General features: G+C 42.2%; 1 protein-coding gene across 1 annotated transcript; it reads right to left on the bottom strand.

The window, feature by feature from the left end:
* Nucleotides 1-172: 172 nt before the first annotated feature.
* LOC139665516 (zinc finger E-box-binding homeobox 2-like) lies at nucleotides 173-27,971 on the bottom strand. Its single transcript, XM_071544566.1, has 8 exons — nucleotides 27,914-27,971; nucleotides 6,790-7,083; nucleotides 5,057-5,270; nucleotides 3,936-4,119; nucleotides 3,442-3,553; nucleotides 1,620-3,166; nucleotides 1,284-1,467; nucleotides 173-1,063 (listed from the first exon to the last, which is right to left on the bottom strand). The coding sequence occupies exons 1-8, from the start codon at nucleotides 27,969-27,971 to the stop codon at nucleotides 411-413; spliced, it is 3,246 nt and encodes a 1,081-aa protein (XP_071400667.1). The 3' UTR covers nucleotides 173-410.

Genomic DNA, 27,971 nt, shown 5'->3' with positions numbered 1-27,971 from the left:
CACTTGGACATAAAAAGACTAAGAACCTCTGCTCTGTGGGTTGTGCAACAGTCAGCAGCAGTAAGCATGTAAAAATGATAAATGGCTGCATCTGGATCTGTAACATCACCTCAGATGAACCAAATCTAGGTCTGATAGCTGTCATGGCAAACATAAAGTGAACAGAGCACTTAAATCCATAGTAGGTACATCAAGTTTATTTTGCAAGATAGAATACTGTATTTTGTATTTTTATTTTGTTGTCACATAGATGGCTTTATCCATTTTAAGGCCCTTTATGCTTTGGCAGTTCTGTGCATTTTTCCATGTTATAAGATGTGTAGAAAATCTGCTGCACTGTTATATATGAGGGAAAATAATGCATATAAAAAGTATTTGTATATGTATTGTATTGGCTTGATAAAGTCACCTTAACTTTTTATCCTGGGTAATTGTGAATCCATTGTGTCCAGGCTCAGTTCACATTTGTCCAAGTCTCCATTTTGTTCCTTTGTGTCTCTGTCCCAGAGATGGTTCTCTGCTCCGTCAGCCCCAATATGGTTTCCCACCTCGTAACTGTTTCTCTCATTCTGCTCTCCATTCTCCCTTGTAGGCGATTCTTGGATAGGGCTAGCACCCAGCCCCTCCCCCGCCTCTGACAAACTCACATCTGCCTCCTCAGTGTGACCATCACGCACTCTCTCCTCTTTATCTTCCTCCTCCTCCTCTTCCTCTTTGAGGCCCCCTGGAGCTCCATCCAGACTGGAGTCACTGAGGAAGGAGTGGGGGGTTTGGGTATCCTCCATGGAGAGTGGGGTCTCTCCAGCCAGGCGGCCCCCAAGATCGGCGCCGGTGCCGGGGGTGAGAGGCATCTCCTCCGGATCTTGGTCTGGATCCTGGTCCTTGCTGCAGTAAGCGTAGCGGTGATTCATATGCTGGGAGTAAGACCCGGAGTGAGAGAAGCGCTTGCCACACTTGTCACATTGGTAGGGTTTCTCTCCGGAGTGCAGCCGGCTATGCTCAATCAGATGGTGCTTATGCTTGAAGGCCTTGTTGCAGATCTTGCACTCGTGTGGACGTTTACCTGTAATGAATATACAGAAATGGTTTGTACTATCCTCTTAAACGAGAAGAGTATTTACCAGCTTTTATAAAATCTCATTGAACACTGTCACAGTATTCTGAAAGGCTATTAGGTTTTTTCCATAAACAAACATGCTACTTGAAGGTTTCTTTTTACTTTTTACTAAAATAAATTCCATATAAGTAAATGAGTAGTTACAGATTGTGTATGAGCTACAGACCTGTGTGTTCGTATTTGTGTCGGAGAAGAGAGCTGCTCTTCTGAAAGGTTTTTTCACAGATGTCACAGGCGTACAATCCCTCCTCTGTCTTCTTCAGTCTCTTCCTCCCTGGTCCTCCTTCTCCGTCCATCCCTTCATCTATTAGAGAGAGGTAGTCCAGACCTCCACGACTCAACACCTCACCCTGGGTAGAAAACATAACAATTAATGTCAGTAAGATTGTCTGGACTATTAAGTATTACTTTAACTGTATACATTCTCTACACATTTCAAAGTTGTTCTTTAGTATTTACACAAGTGCTGTACTGTAAACCTTGAAGGGGAGGCCTTACTCACCATGAGAGCTTGTCTCTCCTGGTGAATCTTTTTCAGCATGGCTTCTGTATCTGTCTCCATCATGTAGGCCATGGGAGAGAGGAACCCGGGGCTGTTAGCTGGCCGGCTGAGGGGAATAGACGGGACGCCGTCATGCGCTGATACCCCTAAACCAGCCTGGCTGAAGATAGGGAAGCCATTGTACATGGAGCCTGCAAACATAGGAGCTCCAGCCCCGCTGTAGACTGGGTGCTGGTGAAGGGGCAGATGTGGAAGTTGGGTTGGACTCAGTCTCCTAAGCGGCTGGTTCTCCAGTTCTCTCTTCTCTCCTCTGGCTGGGTAGCCATTTACAGTTTTGCTTCCCCCTTCTTGTTCTGAGAGTTGCTTGGGCAGCGAGAGGTCCAGAGGTTCATTTTGTGCGTCAGCAGACCATGAGGTTCTGGTTTGGAGAGCTGTCTGATTCTGGGGGGAGGAGAGTTCAGGAGGACAGGCGGAGAGGTCGAGGCAGAGAGGAGAACTGAATCCTGACGATGGAACTCTCCTTCTGGGTTGAGGCGATGACAGCTCTGTGGATTGGTTGATCGGCTGGCCGGGGCTGCCGCTTTCCTGGCTGGACCAAAAAGCTCGCAAGGGCAGGGTGTCAGGGCGGGGCTGTGGGGGGGAGTGCATTGCGACCAGAAGCTGCTGCGGTACAGAGTGCCAGCTGGGCTTCTGTAATGGTGATTTGTCTTCGGAGAGACCGTTGGTTGGTTTGCTGTTCTCTGTTGGTTGGAGAGAGGGTCTGGAGAAGAATATGGGTGGTGAGAGGTGGTCTTTGCTGTGAAGACCCTCAGGCATCTCCACTGCCTCTCTGTTCATCTTACAGAGGTAGCGCTCATGCTGCAGGAGCACAGCCACATTGGGAAAAAGCTGGGCGCACCAGCGACATGTCGCCCCCAGCACACCTCTCTCCCCTTCACCTGATCTCACTCTCTCTCTTCTTACACTCCTGTCAGGTGACACCTTCCTATCAGGCCCTCCTCCATTGTAAATAACCCGCCTTTCCTCCATCCTCACTCCTCCTCCAGCTATCTCCTCATCTCTCTTCACCTCCCTGTGAAGCATCTCCTGCAGCATCTGCTCAAACTTGGCACCGGAGTGGAGATAAGGCAGCAGGGTGGTTCCTTTGAGTATGCTGGCCCTCAGGGATAGTTCAGCCGAAGGGTCCCACAGCCTCGCCAGGTCTGAAGTTCTGGGGAAGGCCGCCGAGTTCTGGTGGTTATCCTGCAGGGAAAGGTGGTGAGGATCCTCCAGTGCTTGGCCCAGAGGTCTGACATTATCTTGGGTCTGTGAAGCGAATGGAGAGCCCTTGCCGTTGCTGTTTCTCCCGCCGCCTGCAGAGGGAGATGTAGGGAAGGAGTGGTGGTACGAGCTTGGGCTATGTCCGTTAAATGCCCCTCCAGCTCCTCCTGCGCTTCGCGCTCCGCTTCCTCCCCCACTCAGGCACTTTTTGCTGCTTAAGTGAGAGCTGTAGGAGCCTGAGTGAGAGAAACGTTTCTTGCAGTTGGAACACTCGTAAGGTTTCTCACCTACAGGAGGAGGCACAGGAAACATCGGTCAAAAGACGCCAAGAGTAGCTTGGTAGGAAAACATCCTCTGTGTGGGTGTGATCCTTTTACATCTCTCATAATTCTCTCGTCTTGTCATAAATAATGTTAGCTGGTTTTCAGTCTACACGTCAAACTCCTTTGTGTATAATTTCATACCATGTAAAACTGACAAGATAAGTAAGGGGTACAGATACAGTGGAAACAATAGCAAATTGATGGGTGACTACAACTGTTTTGATGTTATTCAGTCTCACCACTATGGATGCGGAGATGCTCTTTGAGGTGGTGTTTGTACTTGAAGGCTTTCCCACATTGCAGACATTTGAACTTCCTGGTCTCCATGCCCTGGTCCAAAGTGGCGGAGCTCTAGAGTGAGTCAGTGTTACATGAAATTGTTAATTGTTTTTATATTGTAAGACATAGGGAGCGATTTGAGGGATGATGGAAGATAATGTTTGTTGTTCCCATTTACACAAAGTACAAGGTTACAAGGGTACAGTAATTTCATCATCTTTTTTAAGGAAAAAATTGAAAGAAAACAGTGCCTTGTCTCTCTATCCCCCTTGTTAAATGTAGACAAATCAACTAGCAGATATACAAAATAAAGGAGATAAACTATAATATAAATATAGTGCAGTACACTATATCAGTTTTTGCAATTTAAATCAGCTTTAGACATCAAATAAAACATATAATACATTTATCGTTATGGCAGTCAGGTTTCTCCTACTTTCTATGTATATCTCACCTTGTCCTGCAGTTGGTTGTGAAGCGCCAGGTGCCTCTCCATCTGTGCCCTATAGGTGGCAGTGTATCCACAGAGCGGGCAGACCATGTGGCCCCCTTCCCTCTCCTGACAGTACTTGATGTGCTCCCTCAGAGAGGCTCCGCGCTGGTACGTCCTGTGGCAGAACGGACAGGCCTGCTGGCTCCTCACTGCATCCGGGCTCAGAGCGAGGGCATCTGCTGCAGAGAGAGTTAACATTTCAAACAGACTGCGTTTAGCTCATTCATCTAACAAAAAAAAATCATAAAAAACAAACCTTTATGAACTTTATATGACTGAACTTTATGGCCTACTTTTTTTAATATAAACTTAATATATTTCAGAAAACAGTTGAATAACACGTTACATATTAACAAGTGCTGCAGTATATGAGTGAACTCTTTGTATATGGATGTGCAAATGCGTTGGCGTTTTTTAGACACTTAAGAAAGTTCTGTGCCGAAGCTTTGGTGGTTTAATAAATGTCACGAAACTGATGGCGTGTAACTTTTGTTTTCCTTTTCACTGTGTCATGCCTTTTACAATTACCACATTACCCAGGCAATAGGAGGCATATTGTAGCCCCCCATGACTAATAACTAAAATTTTTTCAGGTTGACATTAACACAAAGAGCATGATGTAGAATATGATATGCACTATGATTAGGCTTGGGGCTGAGCAACTCATTAAGCCTTGTTGCGACTTAAAGCTACAATATGCAATCATTTTGATAGTAAAATAACACCACATAAATGGGACATTTTATACATTATCAGTCTGTGTCTGTCTGGGACTCTGTGTGTACATGCCAAAACCACCCCGTTTGCCTGAAATTGGCTTTTCAGTGATATTTTCTGGACAATTTTCGGCATATGACATTTGTGGGTCAGTGGCGGTGAGCTGGAGAGTGGCTATCAGAAGCAGGGAAGTCACAGCAACAACAACAATGGCAGAAAGCAGTCAGAAACAAAAGAACAGTGAAGCTAAATGTGCATCAAACAAAACACGTTCGAACACACAGGTGAACGTCTGCATTGCTTTTTGTTGCATATTGTGACTTTAATGTTATTTTCTGATCAATAGCATTGCAGCCCAGATTGACCTACCTGCTCCGTCAGGTGAGCGGTGCTGGGCCCCGGGCGACCAGATGGCAGGTGGCAGCTCATCATGTCTGCTGCCGGGATGGTACATGGCTGTAGAGCCATTATGGGTCAGGTGATCCAGGAGGCTTGCTGAGTTAGAGGCCTTCCTCAGTTGGGCCAGGAATTCATAGTGGGCCAGGTCCTCCAAGGCATTCTGGGAGTCTAAGTTCTTACCTGGGAGCAGAGACAAAGATATAGAGAAATTTAAATATCTAAAAATTTAGAACACCACAGGCTGTCTCCAATTTAATGACTTTAAATATGTTTATCCATAGCTAAGTCTGCACATGAAGCTGTTGAGCAGTTAGGTGTACATTCAAATTTCTATGTAATTTCAATAAATACAACAATTGGGGTTTTGTTTTGTTTAGTTTTAGTACCAAGAAAATACGAAGTCTTATATGTCAATGCTGTGTGACTTTCTCTAGACTTTCTCTCTGTCATAAGCGCTCTGTAATACTGAATGAAACATTGTTTGAGGTGGTGTGTGCATTGGTTTTTCAATGAGCCTGTCAATGGGGCTGAGTCATTGCTTCTGTTAAATGGCCACATACTATATTTCAAATTAAATACTTGTGAAAGTCCATCATGGTGTTCAATCTCTCTCCCTTTCCCTCTCTCTGTGTGTGTTTGCGTGTGCGTGCATATTTGCGTGTGTGTGTGTGTGTGTGTGTGTGTGTGTATGTATGTGTGTGGGAGGAGTGGGTATAAATTGTAAAATGACACCGTGTGCAACTGAAAATAAAATAATGCAACTAAATTGTTTACTTAAAGACTGACAGATAAAAAACTATTCTGGGAACCAGTTGGCCAGAGCTAAAACTAGATTTTCAGATTTTTTTCTTTTTCATGCCCTTGAGTGCAGTGACAGGCAGGCAGGGAGAAAGAAAGCCACAGATGTACGTGAAGAAGAGAGGGCGCCTTCTATCACGACTCAAGCCAGTCAGCTTTGCTTACAGCGCAGTGACTTTGAGGAAGATTTTTCAAATGTTTGCAGATGTTGGCATATTTTGAGCTGTTTTTATGTGGTGAAGGGAAGAGCCGGTGCGGTTGAGTGTTGTAAAAACTCAGCTTTGCCTTCATCAGGCGAGGCCAAATCACACGAGGCGAGAGAGCTAAGTGATTGTTAGTAGGCAAGCCGCGTGAGCCTTTGATCTCTCCTAAATAAAAGGGAAAGCCTCGCGTCGCGCAGTGCTGATTTCAGTACCGTAACGTCACCTCTTTGATGCATGGAAATATTGTGACATTGTGTGGGATGAGTTCTTTTGTCATGCTTTCAGAAGGCAGCCTTTTCAAAGCGAAGAGCAAAAAAAGAAGGAATGGCTTGTAGGAATGGCACGATTTCACAAGGAGCTGATAAGAAGGTGTATCTGGAGGGCTTTGAGAGACTGGAGCATCATGAGACTGGAAGGGTCTTGCATCAGAAAAACAAAGTAAACCTGATTAAACATACATTCCCAAACAAGTCTCATGGACTTATAGAAATAATGACAGTATGTCTGTACCATACTATGACATTTAAAAAAAAAAGGCTGTTGTGTTAGGGCCTTCTCCAGATCCAGATCCAGTTAGAGAAATCTAAAGGGCGACTTAACGGTGTAGAAAAACATCATTCAAAAGGACAATGGGTCACGTTTACAGTCTAAAAGTACACCATACCATTTCACCTATATTTTATAAGGATGTAACTTACTGTACATCCTCAGTGGCTCCTGGTCTCCTTCCCTGTCTCTGGCGGATGTGGCAGTGACAGCACCGTCTCCCTCGGCCTCGGCCTCCGGCTCCACCTGCACCCAGTGGTTCCTGCCGCCGGGGCTGAGGCTTTGCGGCCGGGTGGAGCGAGCGGGGCTGCCGGGCTCCTCGGTCCCCTCGCTGGGCGTCAGGCTCGTCTTGTCCAGGCTCTCCTGGCAGTCCTGGGGCTCCAGACTCCACAGGCCCACCTCATCCTCCCCCTCCGATCCCAGCGAACTCACTCGCTCAGTGTCCACTGTGGGAGGGAAAGAGAGAGAGAGAAAGATAGAGGCAGAGGGGAGACAAAAGGTTATATTAGGTTATACAGATGAGTCATGTTTAAATGTAATATAGTGTATGTTTATTAGGAATATATGATTAAGCAATGCTGCGCTGTATTTCAAACAACAACACAGTTTAAAATCAAATATCAGGGACATGTGTCTTTAATCTATATTTAGTATGAGATGCCAATTATTATTTTGTAGTGTAAAATCCTTTTTTTTTTTTAACTATGATTCAGAATGGAATGAACATATGTTTCTTATCAGCTGATATTTCATATGGCTTTGTGTGGGTTGAGCTGCAGAGTATGACCGATACAAGCCAGCGAATAACCTGCACAATTACAGAAACGATGTCAGGAACTGAAACCAAAGCAGGGTGAAAACACCACCCGAAAACGGAAAAAGTTTCATAAATTCTGAAATATTCCTTACATAATGTTTGAAGTCAAAAAGAAGAACAACTGCATAATTATTTGTTTGTGCTCAATTTCAGTGTTGCTGCAGTATCCTGTTCCCTTGTAAGCGACGGGAATGAAATAGTCTTCATGTGAAGTTGTTCAATGTGTTTCTTATCATGAGATATTTCATATGGCTTTGTGTGGGTTGATCTGCGGATTATGATCAATACAAGGCAGATGTGTTCAGCTTACAACCTACACAACTACGCAAAGGAGATCCAGAACCAAAAAACGAGGGTCACTACTAGAAATTATGATATTTCAGAAATTCCGCAATATCTACCTACACATCTTCCTACACAGCATAGAACTTCAGAAATAAAAACAACCCCAATTATCATTTGTAGTTTCTGCTCAATTTCAGTGTCATTTCTAATTTCTTTCTTTTACCTTTAAAGTACAGGGACCAAAACTCTATATGTCTATTTTGGAAAAAAATAATTATTAAATGAAGTCACTCAAATCACTCAAAATCTTTAAGATATAGAGGATCCAGTCTATAAAATTATTATTAATTTCACAACACAGGACATAAGTTATGTACTATCTTTTAAAAGGTATTACAGCTTGTTTTAATGCCATTGATCATTTTGTAAGTATAGGCGTTGCTTCTTGTCAAACGGAGGATTTTTCATTTTGTAATGAAACTCTTCAAATATTCTTCATGTAAAGGGATAAAATGTAACTTTGAACTAAAACTGTTTAAACATGCAGTTGCTCTTCAAGAACTAGATGATGAATAAGGTGAGTGTTGAAGCATCACATTTTTCGACCGGTTTATCAGCGCACATACTGAGTGTTTCATGTGCGATTCATTTATGACAATGAGGCAGGGAATCAGGGTAGCAGTAAGAAGAGTCAGAGGAATGATAAATAACATATTGCAAGTTAAAAGTCTGCCGCTGTACCCTCTGTGCCCAGACTGGAGCAGAATTGGAAAGGCACACTACTTTTTCCCATGGCAAAGACAATAAATGACAATCACAAACACATGCCTGGGATTTCAGCTGTAGGCTCTTATTTCCCAGGCTTTTTTGAGGGCTCTCTCTGTTTTCCTCTCACTGATTGGCAATATCTAATCACAACCAAATAATGACCATTTAAAAACACAAATAGACTCCTTGCCAATGTCTTTGAAATATCATGAGAGAAAGCCAAGCTGTTGTCAAGGGGGAGCGTGTACTGTGCCTACATATAGTGGGTCAATAATTCTTTTTGTGTTGTGAAAATGAAGTTTCACAGCTCATTAAACACAAAATTTATGCTTTAAACAGTCAAAACAACACTCAGAGGTTTAAAGATTTTTTTTTTTTTTCCTGTGAACTCATCACAGTCCCAGACTACATCCTTACTGGCTAGTAGACACTGCCAAGGATGAGTAGTTTATTTATTTTAATTCCTCTATACACATCCAGATATGACCCACAGCAATGAGAAGGTCCATGACAGTACATTGGGGGAAACCTTTTAAAATGAATCATCCTGGTCAAGGCCACATCAAGAAACCTCACATTTAATATCAGCTCCACTGAATGAACAAACACACACACACACACACACACACACACACACACACACACACACACACGTCCACACACAATCATTGTAAGACATGGGTCAATGACAGTATGTAACTTTTCCGTTATGACTACACAGCTGTTACTGGAAGGGCAAAGGGGGACCCAGTGCTGCAGGGAGTGGGTGGGTGAGGGGGGGGACGACCCACGATCACAAACACACACCTACAGCGCCTATGTGAGCGGTACAGTTTACACAAATTGTTCTCGCTCACTGCAGATTATCTGCTGAATATCAAAACACTTAATGACTATCTTTCAGTGAATTAGTAATCTCAGAAAGAACAACATGTATCTCTATTTCCATCAGCAGTTTGTGTGTACTGTCCCAACTTGATTACAACCTTGTGAAAAAAGGCACACATGCAAAACAATGATTCACCCGAGGCTAGTCACTCTCGAGCTTCTGCTCCATGCGGTGCTATGCTGCTCTCGCGGGGAGGAATGACTTGCTTTTATGGGGGATGAAATTGGTCATCAAATCTGCTTCCCTAAAACGGACAGCTATGATGTTATATGATGTTGTTGAGGTCGACCTATCAGCCCTGCAGGAGTTTCCTGGGATGATAGGACATACCACCGGGCCCAAAAAGAGAACAATCTGGTCCAGATTAGCATCAAATTGGCTCTAATTTTCTCTCCCATGACAGTGAGTGACACTGGGCCTATATGCGCCGTCATTAAAGCAGCACGGCGCTGGGATGGTTTTCATTATCGGGCCCATTGATTTATTTATTTGGATAGCGAGTGCATTCTTCAAAAAGTCTTTTATTTGAGTAGGACCACTAAATCTTTGAACAGCGCAGGAGGTTTGGGAGTGCCTGTATGTGTGTGTGTGTGTGAGAGTGTTTGTGTGTGTAATTGTGCATGTTTCGCGTGATATATATGTCATGTGTCAAGGTACAAAGGAGTTTTAAGAATGATGAATTCACGCAATGTGTATCTGTTTTATGGGTGTGTAATTTGTTGGAAGACACTGAACACAAAATAGCACGCAGCACAGTAGAAAACAGGGCTGCTATTTTGCATGCGCTGTACTGTGCGTGGGAAGAACGTGACTCATATCCAGAGAGTGCTAACCGAACTGTGCTGCATCATGCTTGACAATGTCGATCAGTTGGTCCTCTGGGGACTCTTTCTGATGGCTTGACAACAATAACGTGTTCAAATCAAACATTGCAGTAGTGTTCTTTTAATCTCTCTCTCTTTCTCTCTCTCTCTCTCCCTCTCTGGCTGTGACTTATTTGTCGCCTGAGAGAGTGATGGCCCGTCTGCCAGAAACAAGTCAAGTGGGTCTTAAACTTTTTTCAGCCTGGGATACCAATCAGAAATGCAGTCTTTCTCCCTGAGGCTACTGAAAATATATTGCTGTTCTTGTTATCTGGGGACCCACCAGAAAGAGGCGTGTGATCCATTTTGGATCCTGATCCATAGTTAAAGAAATTACGACCTAGTTCTTTTATTACTTCCTTTAGTCAGTCTGGGCTCAGTTTCCCAAAGACAGACAGACAGACAGACAGACAGATAGATCAGACAGATAGATAGACAGACAGACAGACAGACAGACAGACAGACAGACAGACAGACAGACAGGCCGACAGGCCGACAGACAGACAGACAGATCAGACAGATAGATAGACAGACAGACAGACAGACAGACAGATAGATGGACAGACAGACAGACAGACAGATAGATTGCCACACAGCAATTAAAACACCCGCATGCCCTCATGTGCACAGTATATATGAAATGGACACACAGAATTCATAGGTACCACATGAAAGCACGAACCACAAATTGAAAAACTTCAGCATCTGAGATCAAGAAAAAGCATCTCAACATTGCCTTTGCACTGGCTTACAACGGCACAAACATAGTTTTAGTGACGGGGTGATTTTGAAAACTAGATCCTGCTCTGTTTACAGCCCAGAGGGCATCTACTGTATAGTAACTCTCTAAACTGCAGTTTATTTTACGGTGCACACATGTGATCTGGTATTGACTTAGTAATTATGTGGCGAAATGGTAAGCACACAGTAATTACCTAGGAAATACCTTGTTTGTTTCTTTTGGTTTTAAATTGCAACAAACAAGACTAGGCCCCATTTACCATATACTGTAATTGTTACCATTTCTGTTGATTTTAGGACTATTCATGGTTTTAACATAAAAGCCAGAATAACAGTACCGTGTAATTATTAATACTATTCATCTTAGATTTTGTTTGACAAGGCACAGTGTTCAGATAATATAACAGCATAAATAACTCAGTAAATAACTCAAAACCACAAATAACAGAATGAGGCATTGTATGAGGCATTTTTGATAGCTGTTAAAATTTACACCTGTAGCATGTTGTGATTTATACACATAAATGACTTCATGAGCAACATCTAAATTGTGCATAAATACTAATAAAATGTTAATGGTATAAAAATAGCCTGTATCTAAATAGCCAACATCTAAATATGGCTTAAAAGCAGAAGTCTGCGATAAGGTTTTCTTTACAGTTTTCATTCTATTTGTTATAGATGGAGACAAACTAGGAGCATCAAACACGCACCACATGCATGCTATAACACTCACCTCAAAATATAAACAGAAAATAAATTTAAATACATATGTTTAGCATTAGAGTTTAATTTTAGAATTTAAAGGTTATTAGACATGGGAAAGGGCTCTTCAAGTCCTCATTTTTTAATCTATTATATCATTCAAACATTAACCAGCCACCCAGAAGGAACAAAATCCATGTTGTCATGATGATATGACATAATGCATATATGTAGTACAACATTAACATAATAATGCTACATTACAGTAACAGCAGATGCATTACACAGAATAGAAAATGTAGGTGGCAACACAGGCGGCAACACAATGTCAGAAATAAGTGAGGATCCAGCCACCTAAATGCACTTTTTTAAAAACATGTTCCTTATAATCATTATACTCATATTTTAAAATACTTAAACTTTTTGATGTGAAACAAGTCTTTTTTTTTTAATACAAAACAATACTTCTACTACATCCTGAAATAATTACCTTTCTAATTAATGTATGAAATAATGCTTCTTCAATGCTGTTAGAAGTAGAGTTGTGACAGTTTCAGGTGTCAAAGGAAACTCATCAAATGCTATTTTGGACAAGGTAAATTACCACACAATGGTCACAGACGCCCACACACATAAACACGAAGCAAGCACAGGAACACATATGCATAGTCATTTTACAATACCTATGACAGCAACTCAGAGAGGAGATACATCCATATTCATCACCAGAGTGCGTCCATGTCGACCACGATAACTGTTCTTTGAATATTATCACAGAAATAAAACATGCCATTTAAAAAATTCGAAATGTGGGAGTTCTCTTATTCAAACCTGCTGTCTGACATTCATACATTGAGTCATGGGGGACCGCAACTAAGAGCAAACACCTCCCACCTGATCTCCTTCATCTCAGCAGCAACTCAAACTCTCTTTCTCTCAGAGTGATGACTCTTTCTTTGTTTGGCCTGGTTTGGTTTGGTTTGCTATGGCCTGCTCTAACAACACTGAGGGAGAAAAAAGCACACTGATACCCACGTGTCTGTCTTGTCTACCTCGCTGTGTTATTGCTCATGCACCAAATACATAATGCACACGCTGTCATACCCTGGACATATTCAACAAGAAGAGTTGTTGTCATGTTGCAAATTCAGTAATACAAACAGTATTTGAATATTTTAGATTCCAAAATGCTATATATCCATTTCGCAAAGAAAAAATAATAATTTCATTACACATTATTTAAAAAACACTGTACACGTGCGTATAATCTTTAAAATGTTACTATTTTGTAAGGTCATAAGACAGTTTATGCTTCCAATAATATTCAATAGTGAGTTTAATTTTCTTGACAGAAAAGCTGGTGTTGAATTTTCCACTTGGCGGTAACTCATTTTGGAATGAACTCTTCATTTCATTTTATCCAAATGGTTTGTAGATTATATCATAAATGCTGACAGCAAATTGAGGATTAAATGCTCTGAATTACATGTTAACCGATAGGAATGGTGGTAATGTGATGTTTGCTGCAATTTTATTGCATTTTTGTGGCCAGAGAAGAGGAAGTGCAAACATTCTTGTCTAATGATCATGAAAATAACCACAAACACATTGATATGGAAGTTTAAGACGCAGTCTAGTCTAAGTTCATATCTACAGCAATTGATTACATTCATTTCCTAACTGGCTGGCAGCAAGCCACGCAGCAAGTCTGTCAGTGTGTTCTGGCAAGGCTGAATAAACGAGACTCACACAGCAAGTCAGTGAAACTGTCACACCCTGATCTGAGATGTAAATGTCACATCAGTGTGGAGGAAGGAACACTGAAAATGTGTTGTGTGGTGCATTTTGCATGGTTGCAGTGTATACAGAATACAATGCAGTGATGCAGTGGTATATACAGTACAGTATGAGTGAGAGTAGAGAGAGAGTAGAGAGAGAGAGAGAGAGAGAGAGAGAGAGAGAGAGAGAGACAGAGAGAGACAGAGAGAGAGAGAGAGAGAGAGACAGAGAGAGCGAGAGAGAGAGAAAGAGGGAGAGAGAGAGAGAGAGAGGTAGAGAGATACCAATACATGAAAGAAAGAAAAAGAAAGTGAGGGAGACAGACTAGGGAATCAGAGGATAAGAGAGGGACACAGAGTGAAAGAGAGAAAGAGAGCGAGAAAGACGGCAACAGTGTGTCAAATTCTCACCAACACAGATCACAGATGCAGAAATGTGAAAAAGAGGCTATAGGGAAATTCCCTCAGCAAAACACACACACACTCACACACTTAACTAACTACACAAAAATGGCAACGGGGGTATAGAGAAAAACATACAAACAAACAAACAAGTGCAACTTGTGTCAAATGCACAAGACGGGGAGCAAGATTGGCCTGCTGCTGCAGAACAAACTATAGCACGGATCAAACAGACACACACAGCAAAGAAATACATGACAAAAAGTGTCTGTGTGTGTGTGTTTGTGTGTGTTTGTGTGTGTTTGTGTGTGCATGAAGCTACAAGAAGATCTGAGCTCCAGTCAGAGATAGAAAAGAGCCCAGTGCCACAGCAGTAAAGCCGCAGCTCTGTGTCTTTAGATGTCCTGCTCATTAAGAGACACCACCCTGTCAGGGTATTCAGACCGCTACCACAGAATGTGTGGCCGTGGGGCAACATCTGCCCCCTAAAAGATATAGAGGCACACAGATCAATCACTTCAAGAAATAAACACACTGCTAATTTCCTCGCATTGATTACGCTGAGGCACTAAAGTACAATCAAATAGATAGAAGCACACAGAACAGCACTGCAATTTTTAACACAAAGCTGTATTCTTTTTGCCCTGACAACAAACGCCGTATTGAAACTATTTTCCCTTTGTTCAGTGAGGCTTTTAATGATTCCACCATTGTTCAATTAGGGCCCTTGTGACAGAAAAGCAGATCCCCTTTCGGGCATTTTATTAGCTTCAAAGCCACTGATCCATTCACTGATAAAAGTCACAAAAGTTGATTTGTCAACGAGTTGCGCTATTAGTGTGACTGTGCGCTGGTGTTAGTTTCATTATTCACATATGAGCTCCCAGTAAGATTTCAGAGGAGCCCAAGTGAATCAAAGCATGACCTTTAAGACACTAAATCTATAGTGTTAAAATTCTAAGGCCGCTCTAAAAGGGCTCAGGCGTCTGAAAATAGATTGATATCAGTGTTATTTATCAGTTGTTCTCTATCTACACGTCACATCACACCACCAAACAGTGAACCACCATCTACTTAGTGGAATCTGCTCTGGTGTAACTACAAAACAGCATCAGATAAGACCAACAGTCAAACAAGTTGAAATAATGTACAGCAAAACCATCAAACAGGCAACCAACTAACAAATAATAAAACTTACAGTTCATATGTTGCAGGTTAAGCTAATCCACTTCATTGTGAAACTGAGAGGATAATGACCTTGCTGGTATCTTTATCTTTCACCTTCAATCCATGACAATGTTTTTTTTTTTTTTTTTACATCTGTCTTATCTCCTCCTACTCATATTGGCACCATTACCCATGCGCACGTCACACCTCTGCTTACTTTGTGGAAATTGTAACCACGTATATTGTATATAATATATATCATATTGGACTGTATACATTGTCATATCCTGAATCTTACAAAGTACATTTTGTCTATTAATGTCTGCTTACTATGCTGTATTTATGTAAATGCACTGTTGATTAAACTAGTTTTCATTCTGACCGTGATAAATGCTGAACTGACATGATAGAACAAGATGTTAAAGGTGCTAAAACCACAATATATGTACACTCCAGCAGCATTTTCAGGGTTCCCATGTGTGTATGAGAGAAAGACTGAATGTGGACAGGAGAAGGGTCCCGACTCGTCATCTAGACCAGGTTCAACAGCACAAAGGTATACATGCGTGTTTGCGAGGCAGCGAGAAAAATGTGACTCACTTGGAGGTACAGTATACCGAATAGCAGAGACGTAGATACGCATGGTGAGGCTGTGCTGAGCAGGGAAAGCACACTCACAGCGTATACTTTAATCCCCCCTCATATTCCTACCCAAACCATGTATTCATAGATTGCGGTGAGACCAATTCTAAACGTCTATTTTATGTGTTTGCAGCCTATAATGATGTTAGCCATGTTAGCTTGACAGCTGTCTCCACTATGATATTGGTGCCACTACTAGCAAGTCAGTTGCCCCAAAAATACCTAGATGTCCAGTGCGCATCATTGTAGTGACTGTTTATCAACTGCAATGTGCCAGGTCCGTTGTTGCTGTAGGATATCCTGTTTTAGCACATCTTCGCTAGAAGAAATACACACAGATTTCTCATTCAGGTCTTTAGCAAAACCAGAGGCAGGGTAAAAAATGAATGAGCAGCTCAGGCTCATTTTCTTTGTGTTCTTGTGCCTACTTGGTACAGAGCGAGGCCAGAAACAGAGAATATAGGGGAAATGTGGAAAGTATGGCGAACACACAGTACATATTTCTATTTGAATCTAGTTGACATGAGTTGGTTTATAAGTTTTGTTTATGACACTTGGAAGAGCTTAGTCAGTAAGCAAGAGGACATGCTTTTTTTTTTTTTTTTTTTACGCCAATTATCTATCTATTGTGTAGTATGTGTTACCCATCAAAAAATGAACATGAACAAAAGAACAGGTTATGAAATATACCAAAACAATGACAACACATTAAAAGATCTACATGAACTTGCTGCCCAGATACTTTCTCTTGTGACTGTATGTTCCTTGCCAGATATAATCATTAATTTGTACAAGAAAAATGTGGCAATCAGTTCTTTGTCTTTGCACAAAGGAGGCAAGGTGTGAGTGAAGAGGTGTGCAGAGCCTTTGTGGTTGCCTGTCCTCTTCCTTTGGAGGTTTCCTGTCTGCTGCTGCCTGCATGTTTGCCACCATGTTTACCTGTCCTGTAGACCACCACAATGACATTTATCTAACAAAACAACCTTATATGACACCGGCCTTTACCAAAAAGCCAGATAGATGTGGCTACGGCATAAGTGTCAATTTTTACTGCATGGACAGCTTGCAATAGCACAATACAGCTCTGTCTAAGGAGAAAAAAAACTGTAAAAACTGAAAAATGTATTTTCTTTTAACCTATTCTGCTGTCAGAAGGTGCAAGTTCAGTAGGCATAGATACATTATGTGGGACTAAAATGGTTACTACTCTAAGCCAATGCGAAATATAAAAATGTAATACAAAATGTACACAATTTATAAAACTCAAATTGAAAATCATGATGACCTACCTATGTCTGGTCTCATTCACTGTCTCTTTTCTCTTCATCCTTATTACTGCTCAGCATAGCCTCTTATGCAAAATAACATTTCTACCAACCTACCAGACAAAATCCAAATTAGCAAAATTTCTGCACCGTTGAACGTCATTCTGGATTTCCCTACGACGTCATGATGAGTTAAGAGTTAGTTGTGTTATTTACCGTTGTGAATCATCTACCATGCCTTACTGACTCACCAATAGTAACACATTGACCTAACTATCAAATACTGTGTGTGTGTGTGTGTGTGTGTGTGTATACACAACATGAACATGTGCATACACTTGCCTACATGTGAATGTAGGTCTACTGCCATCATGCATCTGCTGAGCCGTACGTAGGAATGATGCTGGTGAGAAAGGTTAGCTTGGTTAGAGGAACACGTTATTTTGAGTTCGCCCTCCGCCTCCCCCTGTGGCCTGAGCTGGTTTCCGTGTAGCGAGCGAGGGATCGGGGCTGGAATGCAGTAACGGTCACAGAGGGACCCACGCACTCACCGCACTGTGAATCAAAACCCAAACTCCACTTCATTAGGCTCCTGTCATTGCAAAGACTCTCACACCACTCTATAAATACCCCCGTCTCCCCCCTCCAAATTTGTTTTCCCTCTTTTTTCTTTACACATGAAAATGCTCGGGGACTGTTCCAGCTTTCTGATGTGGCTCTTTATTTTGTACGTTGGCGCAAGAAACCACACAATAGTGGCTCCTTTTGAATATTAAAACATTCTCTGAAGGAACACAAAGGTTCTGAAGTTTTTTAATAGGGGTACACTCTAAATAAAACTTCTCTTTGAGCTTAACAGCTATAAAATGTGGGACTGGGTTAGTTCAACTTGAGCTGCAACTTTCTGTGACTCTCTATGGGTGATTTGTTTTGAGGGTGAAACAAATATGCCTGGTATCCAACTGATTTTGTCTACTTCAAACATCTTTATGAGATCCTCTAGAGGTGTTTTGTGTGGTGTGGTGTGATTGAAAGGGACAATGTACTGTATCAAAGCCCAAAAAGTCGTAATTCAAGCTCTCAAAGCAAATATAAAACAAAAGATGCAGGAATTCCTAGAGAAAACAGGGAATTCTGAGGAAGCCACACTAAGATCTAAAAGAACAGACAGCCAATGATAAGGAAAATGCTCCTATGTAGCTACAGCATTGTCAGTAATAATAATAATTCAACCAAATGCTTAACTCTGTAAAAAATTAGACAAACTGACAATTACAGACATCTTAATAGTCAGCAGATAGACATGTCTCTATTATCTAATGGGATTCACAGAATATGAAATGACACTTAGAGACGATGATCCACTGCTACTGGGCTCAGCAATGATTCACAAGGAGGTTAACAAATGTAAAAAAGAGGGGCAATGTATCTGTACCAACATAATGATACACTTTGATTTTATCCAATAAAATTGGTTTTGAAAACACAGCCTCTCTATGAGATGTGTGACAGTCAGTTACTGCCTGCTTAACATACAGATGGGGCGCCATCCTCTGGTGCATGTTGACATTACATGCATGTTTCACTCCACCCGAAAGATGATGATACAGCCAAACATTTCAAGTGACCACATGTGACCTCTAAAGCTTTCAAACATAGAAAAGATGCCTTTCTAATGTGTCATCCTGCCACTATTCTCTTTCATCGTCCCTCTCATTCCTGCTCTCTCTCCGTCCCTCCTGCTCTGTCTCTCTCCTTCTTTCTCTTGTCACTTTTTTTGTCGCACATGCACTCATGCACACACACACAGGAATACAGATGCATACACAGACAAACACACACAATCAAATCAATCTTTACAAACACCCACACACACAATCAAATCAATCTTTTTGGTGATGAAGTTTTGATTAGGAGAATGTACAAGGACTGAGTCATATTGCATATTAACTTACACACTCCTGTGTGTTCTTCAGTTGCAGCTTGATGTACATTAGTGTGTGTGTGTGTGTGTGTGTGTGTGTGTGTGTGTGTGTGTGTGTGTGTGTGGTGTGCATGTGAAGCCTTAGCCAACGCCTTGAAAAAGCAACTAATTAAAGTCACTGAGAAAACTGCAAAGGCAGCAGAACCACACAAGAGAGTGTGTGCATGTCATTACTGACACCGGCCCAGTTGGAGAAGAAAAATGATGGAGAGAGTGAGAGAGAGAGTGAGAGAGAGAGAGAGAGAGAGAGAGAGCTAGAAAGAGAGCGAGAGAGAGAGAGTGAAACCTCAACCAGCGGAATAATGTATATAAAAAAAGACTCGACAAGAAGAAAGGTTTAAAAAGCAAACTTGGGGAGTTTAAGAGGATCTTTGATGTGTATCAGAAGAGGAAAGCAGCCCTGCGACTGGGACGAGAGTAATTTTAAGTCGAAGCAGAAGGCTGGCTGGCTGACTTGCTGGCTGCCTGACTGGCTGGCTGGCTGGCTGGCTGGCTGGCTGACTGGCCGACCGTGGGGCTTTGATGGCGCTGGCTGTTTGAAGTGGTTTTCGGGGGATGGGAGCAGCGTGTGGCGTCAGTGGGACAGGGGGAGGCGCTCAGGGGGGAGCCACGATGGCGACAGCGCAGGGCCGGGGGAGCCCAGGCTGGGAGGAGCAGAGGAGGGATAGATGGAAGGAGAAAGAGAGAGAGAGAGAGAGGAGGAGGAGGAGTAGGTAAAAAGGGAAGCAAAAGAGATGGTGGGCGGAGGAGGTGAGATAGAGATACACGGGAAGAGAAAAAGGAATCAAAAGAGAGAAAGAGACAGAGAAACAGTAAGAGAAAGAGAGGGAGAAAGAGGGACATACAGCAGACAAACTTGAGGAGGGAAAGTGAGCAAATGGTAGATGATGAGCAGAGAAAGTCACACATCTGAGACGGAGACAAAGAAAAAGTGACTAAAAGACAGATGAAGTCGACCCTCCAGGTGTCCCGGCCCTTTGCCTGTTTGCCTCCAGTGCGTCGTGCGCCTGTCTCTTACATTCAGAGTCCCGGTCCCAGTATGAAGCCTGGACACATTCACACCTACCTATTACTTATATCATTCAGATGACGCAACCCCCCCTCTGATGCGCCGCCAACCTGCATTATTACTTACTTCTGCTCCTATCCCTCCTGCCATGCTGGACACATTCGCCACATAACCCTAACTACACCGTCCTCCTGAGGTGCCAATGTCGGCCGCACAGACGAAACGAAGAAGAAATTGATTCTGTACTGCAGAAAGTTTTCTTTCTCCTCCTCCTTTTCTTTTCCTGTTATTAGAGTGTGGCCTTTTTTTTATTAAAACTTTCCCCTCCTCCCTCTCTGTGCGATTTCGCAATACCCACAGAAACACGATAACCTGTCACGTTAGATTCCTTTAGAAAAGAAGAGATAAGGAGCATCTGTCAGATTGTTGGAAAGTGATAAGTGATGTAGTGGACCAATGCTTACTGATATTTTATTCGTGTTGCTTCCTTTCTAGCACAGAATACTTCCGGCCTGTGGATCCTGTTCTTTATCATACCTGAGCTACCAGACATTATCAGCGTGATCATAATTTCCAAACTGCTAGCAAAAATCTTTGTTCTGTCTGAGATATGAGTTGGGGTCTGACTGCAGTGTTTTGTGTCATTCAGGCCTAAAAAGACATCTAAAAGCACAGATTGTTAAAAAAAAATGACATTCTGATCAACTAAAAGAAAACTCCCCATTTCACTCCTTTTGTGGCTGTAGTTGGGCTGTGATGTTTGCAGACTACATCTTTGGAAATACTTGTAATATCAGTAATGCCACATGAATGAATGGATGAATGAATGAATGAATGAATTAATGTTTTTTGTCACACCAAATTAGTGGTTTATTTTTCTGACACATTCACAGAGGCTGGGTTAGGACATCCAGTGGTGTGTGGCTTGCTTTCACTCCCTCTGCGCTGCCTCTAAAAGTGTCTGGACCTCAGACTAACAAGACTTGGAAATGTGCTGCTCTGAAACGCAGCCAACAAGAGAGAGACAAAGTGTGAGAGAGAGCGAGAGAGAGCGAGAGAGATAGAGAGAGACAGAGATAGAGACGTGTGCAAAATGTAAGGCCTTCCAATTTCATGACTGTTACAGGTAGGCTTCGAAAAACACTGCAGCATGTTCTCTCTACGATGGAATGCGTTCACTCCCTTCCAGGTGTGTGTGTGTGTGTGTGTGTGTGTGTGTGTGTGGGAGAGAGGGGTGTGCAGGTCAGACGAAGGTGGTACCTGCTGCTCACAGGTACAGAGAGAGGGAGGGAAGGGGAGTTGGCTGGCTGAGCTCTCCCATGCCTTTCTTGTCGTCAGCTCAGTCCAACTTTTCATTTTTTTCCTCACCTGGGCCGGTGGAAGTACAAACCCTTGTTTTTTGTGATATCACTGCCAATAGAATTCATTTAGGAGGAGGGGGCAGGTCGGCTTGGCGGGACAGCCGACCCTGCCTTATTAATGGTCAAAGAGACAATGATTTATACACATATAAATAATAATGTCATTGTAGAGTTTTAACTTTTAACTGTATTTACTACATGCTGCATCCATCTGTTGCTTTGCTATTTTTCTGACAAAGAACTGTCTAGAAAATTAAAATTATGTTTATGAGCCGTCAGAGGGAGCAAGGTGCAAACCCACAACTAGTAATTTCAGAGATATTCTCTTACAATACCGCTATTTGGTTTTACTTTACAATATTTAAAATACAGAATACAGAATAAGCTGCAATAGGTGCTGTAGTACTAATGGAAACTGAATTGAAATATGCATGATGAGGGACTTAAATGGCTGCCATTGTGTTGACAAAAATATAATAGGAAAAAAGACAAAATTCAAGACAAAATTCAAGTGAAAAATAGAAGAAATGGCCTTAGATTGAGAGAGAAAATGAGAGGTACAAACAAGGAAACAAAGGCAGAAAAAAGGATGAGAAAGAGGGAACAAACGAACACAGCTAAAGTGACAAAACCACAAACACTGCTGCCCTTCCCCATCCAGCAGGTGTGAGGTTTACTGGCCTCTGAGGTGATCAAGGCAGATCCTGAACAAACGCCAGCCTACTCCTGTCTGTTGATACACACCACATATCAAACTGTTCCTCCTACAACCTGCTCCCCTGCTACATCTTGCTCCCTTGCTAGCAAACACTGGCATACTCTCAGCAAATAAGCCAGTTGAGTGAGTCTGCCTGCCTGCCAGACTGCTCTCCTCTCTCTCTGTCTCTGTTTCTCCTCTCTCTCTGCCACCCATCTGGGCCTTGTAATACATGACAGCTGAAGTAGGGTTTCCAAATTTAATTTGAGGTGTGATAAAACAGCACATATCTATAAATTGTGTGCAGAAAGCCTGGCTAGCTGGGTGCTTTAAAGCCCCTTCTTCTTCTGTCTGACACATGCAGCACATCAAAAACACACTGGCTGTCTGTGCAAAAGACAGATCCACGAATAGACCTAAAGGTGGGATGTGTTGCCAACGCAATGACAAAGAAAGTAATAGCACCGCCAATGTAATATGTCAAGAATAAAAAGGGATGAATTTATAACTTTATACAATACAGTATGTAAGCCTTTCCTATCAGATAAAATGCATTTTTAATATGAAAATTGATGTGCCTACATAAGTGAGAAGGCACAGGAAATACAGTTGGTCTTAAATGTGTGAACAGTACATACTCACGCACCTACATGCACAACTGCATGCACACGCTCGCACACACACACCCACACTCACACACAAACCTCATCAGCTCTGCGGCTATTAGCGTTATCTCTCCGATGTAAGAAGTGTGATCTGTGAACACACATTCAGACGGAGAGAAAAGCTCTCAAGGTCTCTAATGAAGACGTGTTCACTGTCTATTCCTCAACCCTGGACATTGTTCTATTCTAAACTATCCGGCCTAATTTAACTGTTCCTGACACCCACACTGGCTTTGACCTTCAACTACTGAGGGGATCAAACACATGATTGATTGATTTTAGTGACTAGCCCACATGGACTTAAAAGACACGTCTATATGTTGCAATATGCAGAAATAGAAGATTTGCTGTAATGCCTGGACAAAGAGGCACTCCAGTTAGTCATGTCCAGTGGCAGCCATTGAGGAAATCCCCCTACATGCATGAATCCCGCAATGGTACGGTACAATTTTCCAAATAATTTCTCCTGGGGTGGAGCAGCGTTGTGGCAGCCGCACAGCAAGAACGTACAGTAAAAAGTGGGACTGCAATGGCTACATCTGTAACATCAGATGAGCGATAATTGAATAAACATGTGAAATATATCAGAGGGACTCAATCAAGGGATTCCCCATTACTGCTTTGTGAGTCTGCCATCAAATGCAAAGAGCTGGGATGGGAGAAATGTGTGACTTGGAGCTGTGGGAACGTTGAGGAACAAATGAGGAAACGTTGCACCAGATTATCCCACGTTCTGTCACCCATCCCGTCTCTTCTCTTCTCCCCCAACCCCCAACCCCTCCATCTCTTGTCTTCTCACACTGAAGGACTGTTTTTGCTGTCTCCAACCCTGTCAACCCCATCAGTTCCCCACCTCTGTCATCCTCCTCTCCTTTCTTCCTCCTCTGTCCCTCCCTCCCGCTGGTTCTGACGCCTGGGTTGAGCCCCTTGAAGAGTCCTGGTAATAAACTCTGGTGCCTGGGCTCCTCATTGCTGTCTCGCTCTCCCCACGCGTCGATACTTCTGCCGTTAAAGTAGGCCCGGTCCAAAAGGCCCGGCCCCTCTACTTTGTACATTACAACAACGTCACTCTCTTTATTTCAATGTTCCCCCCCCCCCCCCCATTCCCTCTCTCTCTTTCTCTTTCTCTCTTTTTCGCTGCTCGAGTCTTTCTTGTACAGTGTGCTCTGCCCACTGTGGCAGCGCTGTGCCAGAAAAACCCACACACAAACACACACACACACATACTTACGCACATATACGCGCACACACTCACATACACACGTGCATGCACACACACAAATACGCAGTCACAGACACACAGCTGGGCCCCAGCTGCATACAAAGACTGGGGTTTGGAAATCAATGAAGGAGAAAGAAGAAAAGGGGAAAAGAGTTTAAATAAATTGGCACTTGAAAAAAGGAGAAAATTGAAAAAGAGGGAGTGAGGGAAAGAGGGAGAGAGAAAGCTGGGCGGAAAAAGGCAAATCAACTCAACAATAGAGTGAGGTTTTTCATGGACTAACAAAAAATAAAGTGAAAGGCCATGGGACTAAATATGACCTTTGTGGCGGCACTTATGTAACAGAGTTGGAGGGGTTGGTTAAACTCATTTGGTTGAAATGCAATCCTACATCTGATTCAAGAACTAGCTTTTGAATGAGTCTGATCAGTAGCGCGGATGTCATTCTGGCAAACATGTCTGCTAGTTTGAGGCCAGGAGAAAGCCCATCCAGAGCGGAGCCAGTAGACTTTGTTAGGATGAATGATAACATTTACTGCAAAAATATGGAATACCAAACCGTCTAGGCTCTGCTGAGAACACAACACAGTTACTTTACGAGATAAGTGAGAGCGGCATTTGTTCAAATCCATTAAGACGCAGAATGGTGGATGGAAGGGAGGTACAGGGTTGCTTCAGTGAGTTTCATCATTTTCTCTATAAAAATGGTGAATCATTTCATCATGTTAGTGATAACCATGTAAAGCATGTAATTGTTTTTGTTCGGAAAAAGGGAGATATCATCTCCTCCATCCCCCATCAAATTATCCAGTAATGTTAGGCTCACATACTGTAAAGTGCAAGTGGTGTTATGCAGAAAACACTTCTGCTAATTAAAACTATGGTGAATAATTTCATCAGTTTCACTATCAAAAGAGAGATAATAATTTCACCATCACATCACCCTATGGTGCTTGAAATCATTGGTTCAGCTTGTATCGTGGCCTGAAGGAGGGTGAATGCTAACATGTTGTACCACTTGGCTATCAGCGCTCCGCTAATTAATTCACACTCTTTGAAACTCTAATCTCGCACTCACAGCCAGTAAATACAGGTTGTCATTTTCAATGGATATGTTTCCTTCCTCTGTCCCAGGACTGTTAGCAGGGCTGCTTTCAATCTGCCAGGAACGGAGAGTAGTAATTTCCGCACATTGCTTGATATTGGTGGACATTGACAGTTTTATTGGGGGAGACAGAGACATAATCAATAGGCGCCTTGGAGAGAGAAGAAAAGCCAGGCTATGTTTCTTCTCTTTCTTCTGGTTTGGAAAGGATCCCCTAATCGCTGTCTTATGAGGCGGGCCTGCCAAATTCATTTGGTTTTATCAAGGACCTTTTACTCCCTACTTGCATAGCCGCCTGCAACCCAGCACATTCCAAATTCTACACACAGCATAAATACACGCACATTTGTACACTGACATGCTCAGCACAAGCACACACACACACACACACACACACACATAAACACATGCACTCAAGCATGCGTGACATACACACATATGCTATGCATGCGTATAGAAATAAGCATGCCATCACCACATGCACTCATACATAAACATGTATGCACATAAAAGCAAAGTTAAAGAAAACGGCAGCTTGAGTTAATTTCCTAACTGATAACGTGTTGTAGAATATGTTAAAGATAGCCTTGGATAATACGCAATATTCAAACATGATTATGGTGCAACTGGACACTCTGAGGACACTTTCAGCTGAAAATCAATCTGCATATATGATCAGTTTCGTATTTGTTTACATTCACTGTAGAGATGCCTTCGTTTCTTCAATATCACGCCTTTACAGGAAATCAAAGGCAATGCTTATCTCTCCTCAGAGGTCATTACAGGAATTATAGGAGCTGGACTGTATTGCTGGTAATAAGTGACAATCCTTATCACTAAGTGTGCCTTTTCGCTGATGGATTTCACGTTAGTGTGTGACTCTGGTGATTTGTGAAGGAGAAGGTTTTGGGTGGACAAAGTGCTATGTGACAGCGAGAGGTGTGAGAGGTGTGTGTGTTTTTGTGTGTGTGTGTGTGTGTGCTCGCGTGTGCACAAGTGAGTGCCCGTTAGCGCTAAGCAGCCAGAGGGGATCTCACCCTGGTGTAAGTCTGCTGAGCCTCACACCTCTCTCTGAATCAAATGAGGAAACTCTTACAGCAAACTAATAAACTCTAAGAGGAAACTGACTCCTTAGAGCAAAAATAGTTGAGTGGCGGTTGCATGCCAGATCAGGGCCAAACAATCACACTGCATGATTTGAGTTGGCTTTCACCAACCACCAGAGAATTGAGAGTAAAGAACATCAACCTAGCAATATGTGTGTGCGTGTGCATGTGTGTGTGCATCTGTGTATGTGTCTGTGTCTGTGTGTATGTCATGTATGCTCATATGTTTGTCATGTGTATGTTTGTGTATCTTCACTTATAGGTTAGAGTGTGCTTCTGCATTAGTAATACAAACTTCATGCAAAACAAGACACTAGTTGGTACATATGGTATACAGTAACTAGAAAGTCTGTATTCAGCAAAGTGTCTATATTAAGTTCCTCTTAGCACTGTTATAGGAAGTGTGTTCACAGTCATTGACATCATCTTTTAGATAAAGCTTTCCAGTTATTAATCATAATGTTGTTGACATATAAAAGACATATAAAACTTAATTAACAGTTTAAAAGGATGAGGATGTACATTTAAGGCAGATATGGCAGAATAAGCTGCATATATGCATATGGTACTTGGTGATGCATTGGGTGCCTAAGTATTTGCATTTACTGGCATATTTACATATTTGATTTTCATGTATATTTCTTATAGACTAATAACAATCTAGGGAGGTTTGTTAACAAAAGCTTGTTGACACATTTTTGTAATTTAGAACTTAGGTCATTTAGAGGTTTGAGGTTAGAGGTATACTACAGTATAGCAGAAATAAATGGCACTGACGTTAAGAAAATTAAAATAACTAAATAAAAAAGTCTCGTTTTTATAAGTGTATTTCAAAATACGAGGTATTTTCGTCTTCTTATTTTCTATACGTCTATTAGCTCATTTTCAGTATTTTAAATTTCTATTGTTACGTGTATAATTTATTCATAATTATAAGTCCATTGTCAAAGTATCAAAACATAGGCTATCAATAAATCGATGTTGTATTTCAACTTCATAAAACACAGAGTGCACAGAATATAGAAGATAAAGGGATATAATCTTTGGTTAGAGAGTTGCAGGTTACTCTCACAACATGAAAAACAAAAGCTACTCGTAAGAGAAAGACACACTGAAATACAGTAACAGACAATATTGTGAAATGCTATTCTGTAACGTTTGGCAAAGATTTAGTCTAGTTCAAACTGCAAAATCAAAGTTTCACTCTAACTTCATATTAACTTTTTTACAGTTTGTAAACTTCCAAAGCGTCGATGGTCAAAGTTCGCGTTTGAAAAGAAAATTCTGCAGGTTTATAGCAGCAGGTTGCCTAAATGTTTGAGAATGAATGTAACCTAATGGCCATCAGGTCTCACAGAACAACAGGCGCAGCTACAGGTTGTGGGCTACACTTGCGGATTGCCACACACCTTGGATTGCACAGCCTTGCCCAGGTCTGCCTACAGCTACAGGTAGAATAATCCCAATAGCTGGCAACCTGACGAAAGTTGACTGCGCATCTCTGCAACTTCTGCTGCAAGGCAATCGCGTAGCGTAAGCAACCCATAAACGCACAAACGTGCAGCTGAAATATGAATGAAGTCAAAGTACCGTATAAGTGTGTAACTTCATGCCACACACACACACTGTATGCTCGTATTTAGTAAGATATTACAGTTTCAGCACAGAATCAGAGTTGGGTTTTCTATGAGTAAACCCAGAAGATTTCAACACGGTCCGCTATAGCGCTTCTGGCCGCTACATCACTATCTGATCCCCATCATTTCCTAACTCATTAAAACTTTTCAGCGCCGCACATTTCTTACCTTGATTTCTCCTGGGGTTGGCTTGTTTCCTCCGTTTGCCCCTACTTTCTTCTGTCAT

This window comes from Centroberyx affinis, unplaced genomic scaffold, assembly GCF_046629955.1.
Source record: "Centroberyx affinis isolate AG114_WGS23_722 - 3 ecotype Tasmania unplaced genomic scaffold, CSIRO-AGI_Caff_v1 ptg004599l_1, whole genome shotgun sequence".
Taxonomy (NCBI): Eukaryota; Metazoa; Chordata; class Actinopteri; order Beryciformes; family Berycidae; genus Centroberyx; species Centroberyx affinis.
This window is presented reverse-complemented; position numbering and strand designations above follow the sequence as displayed.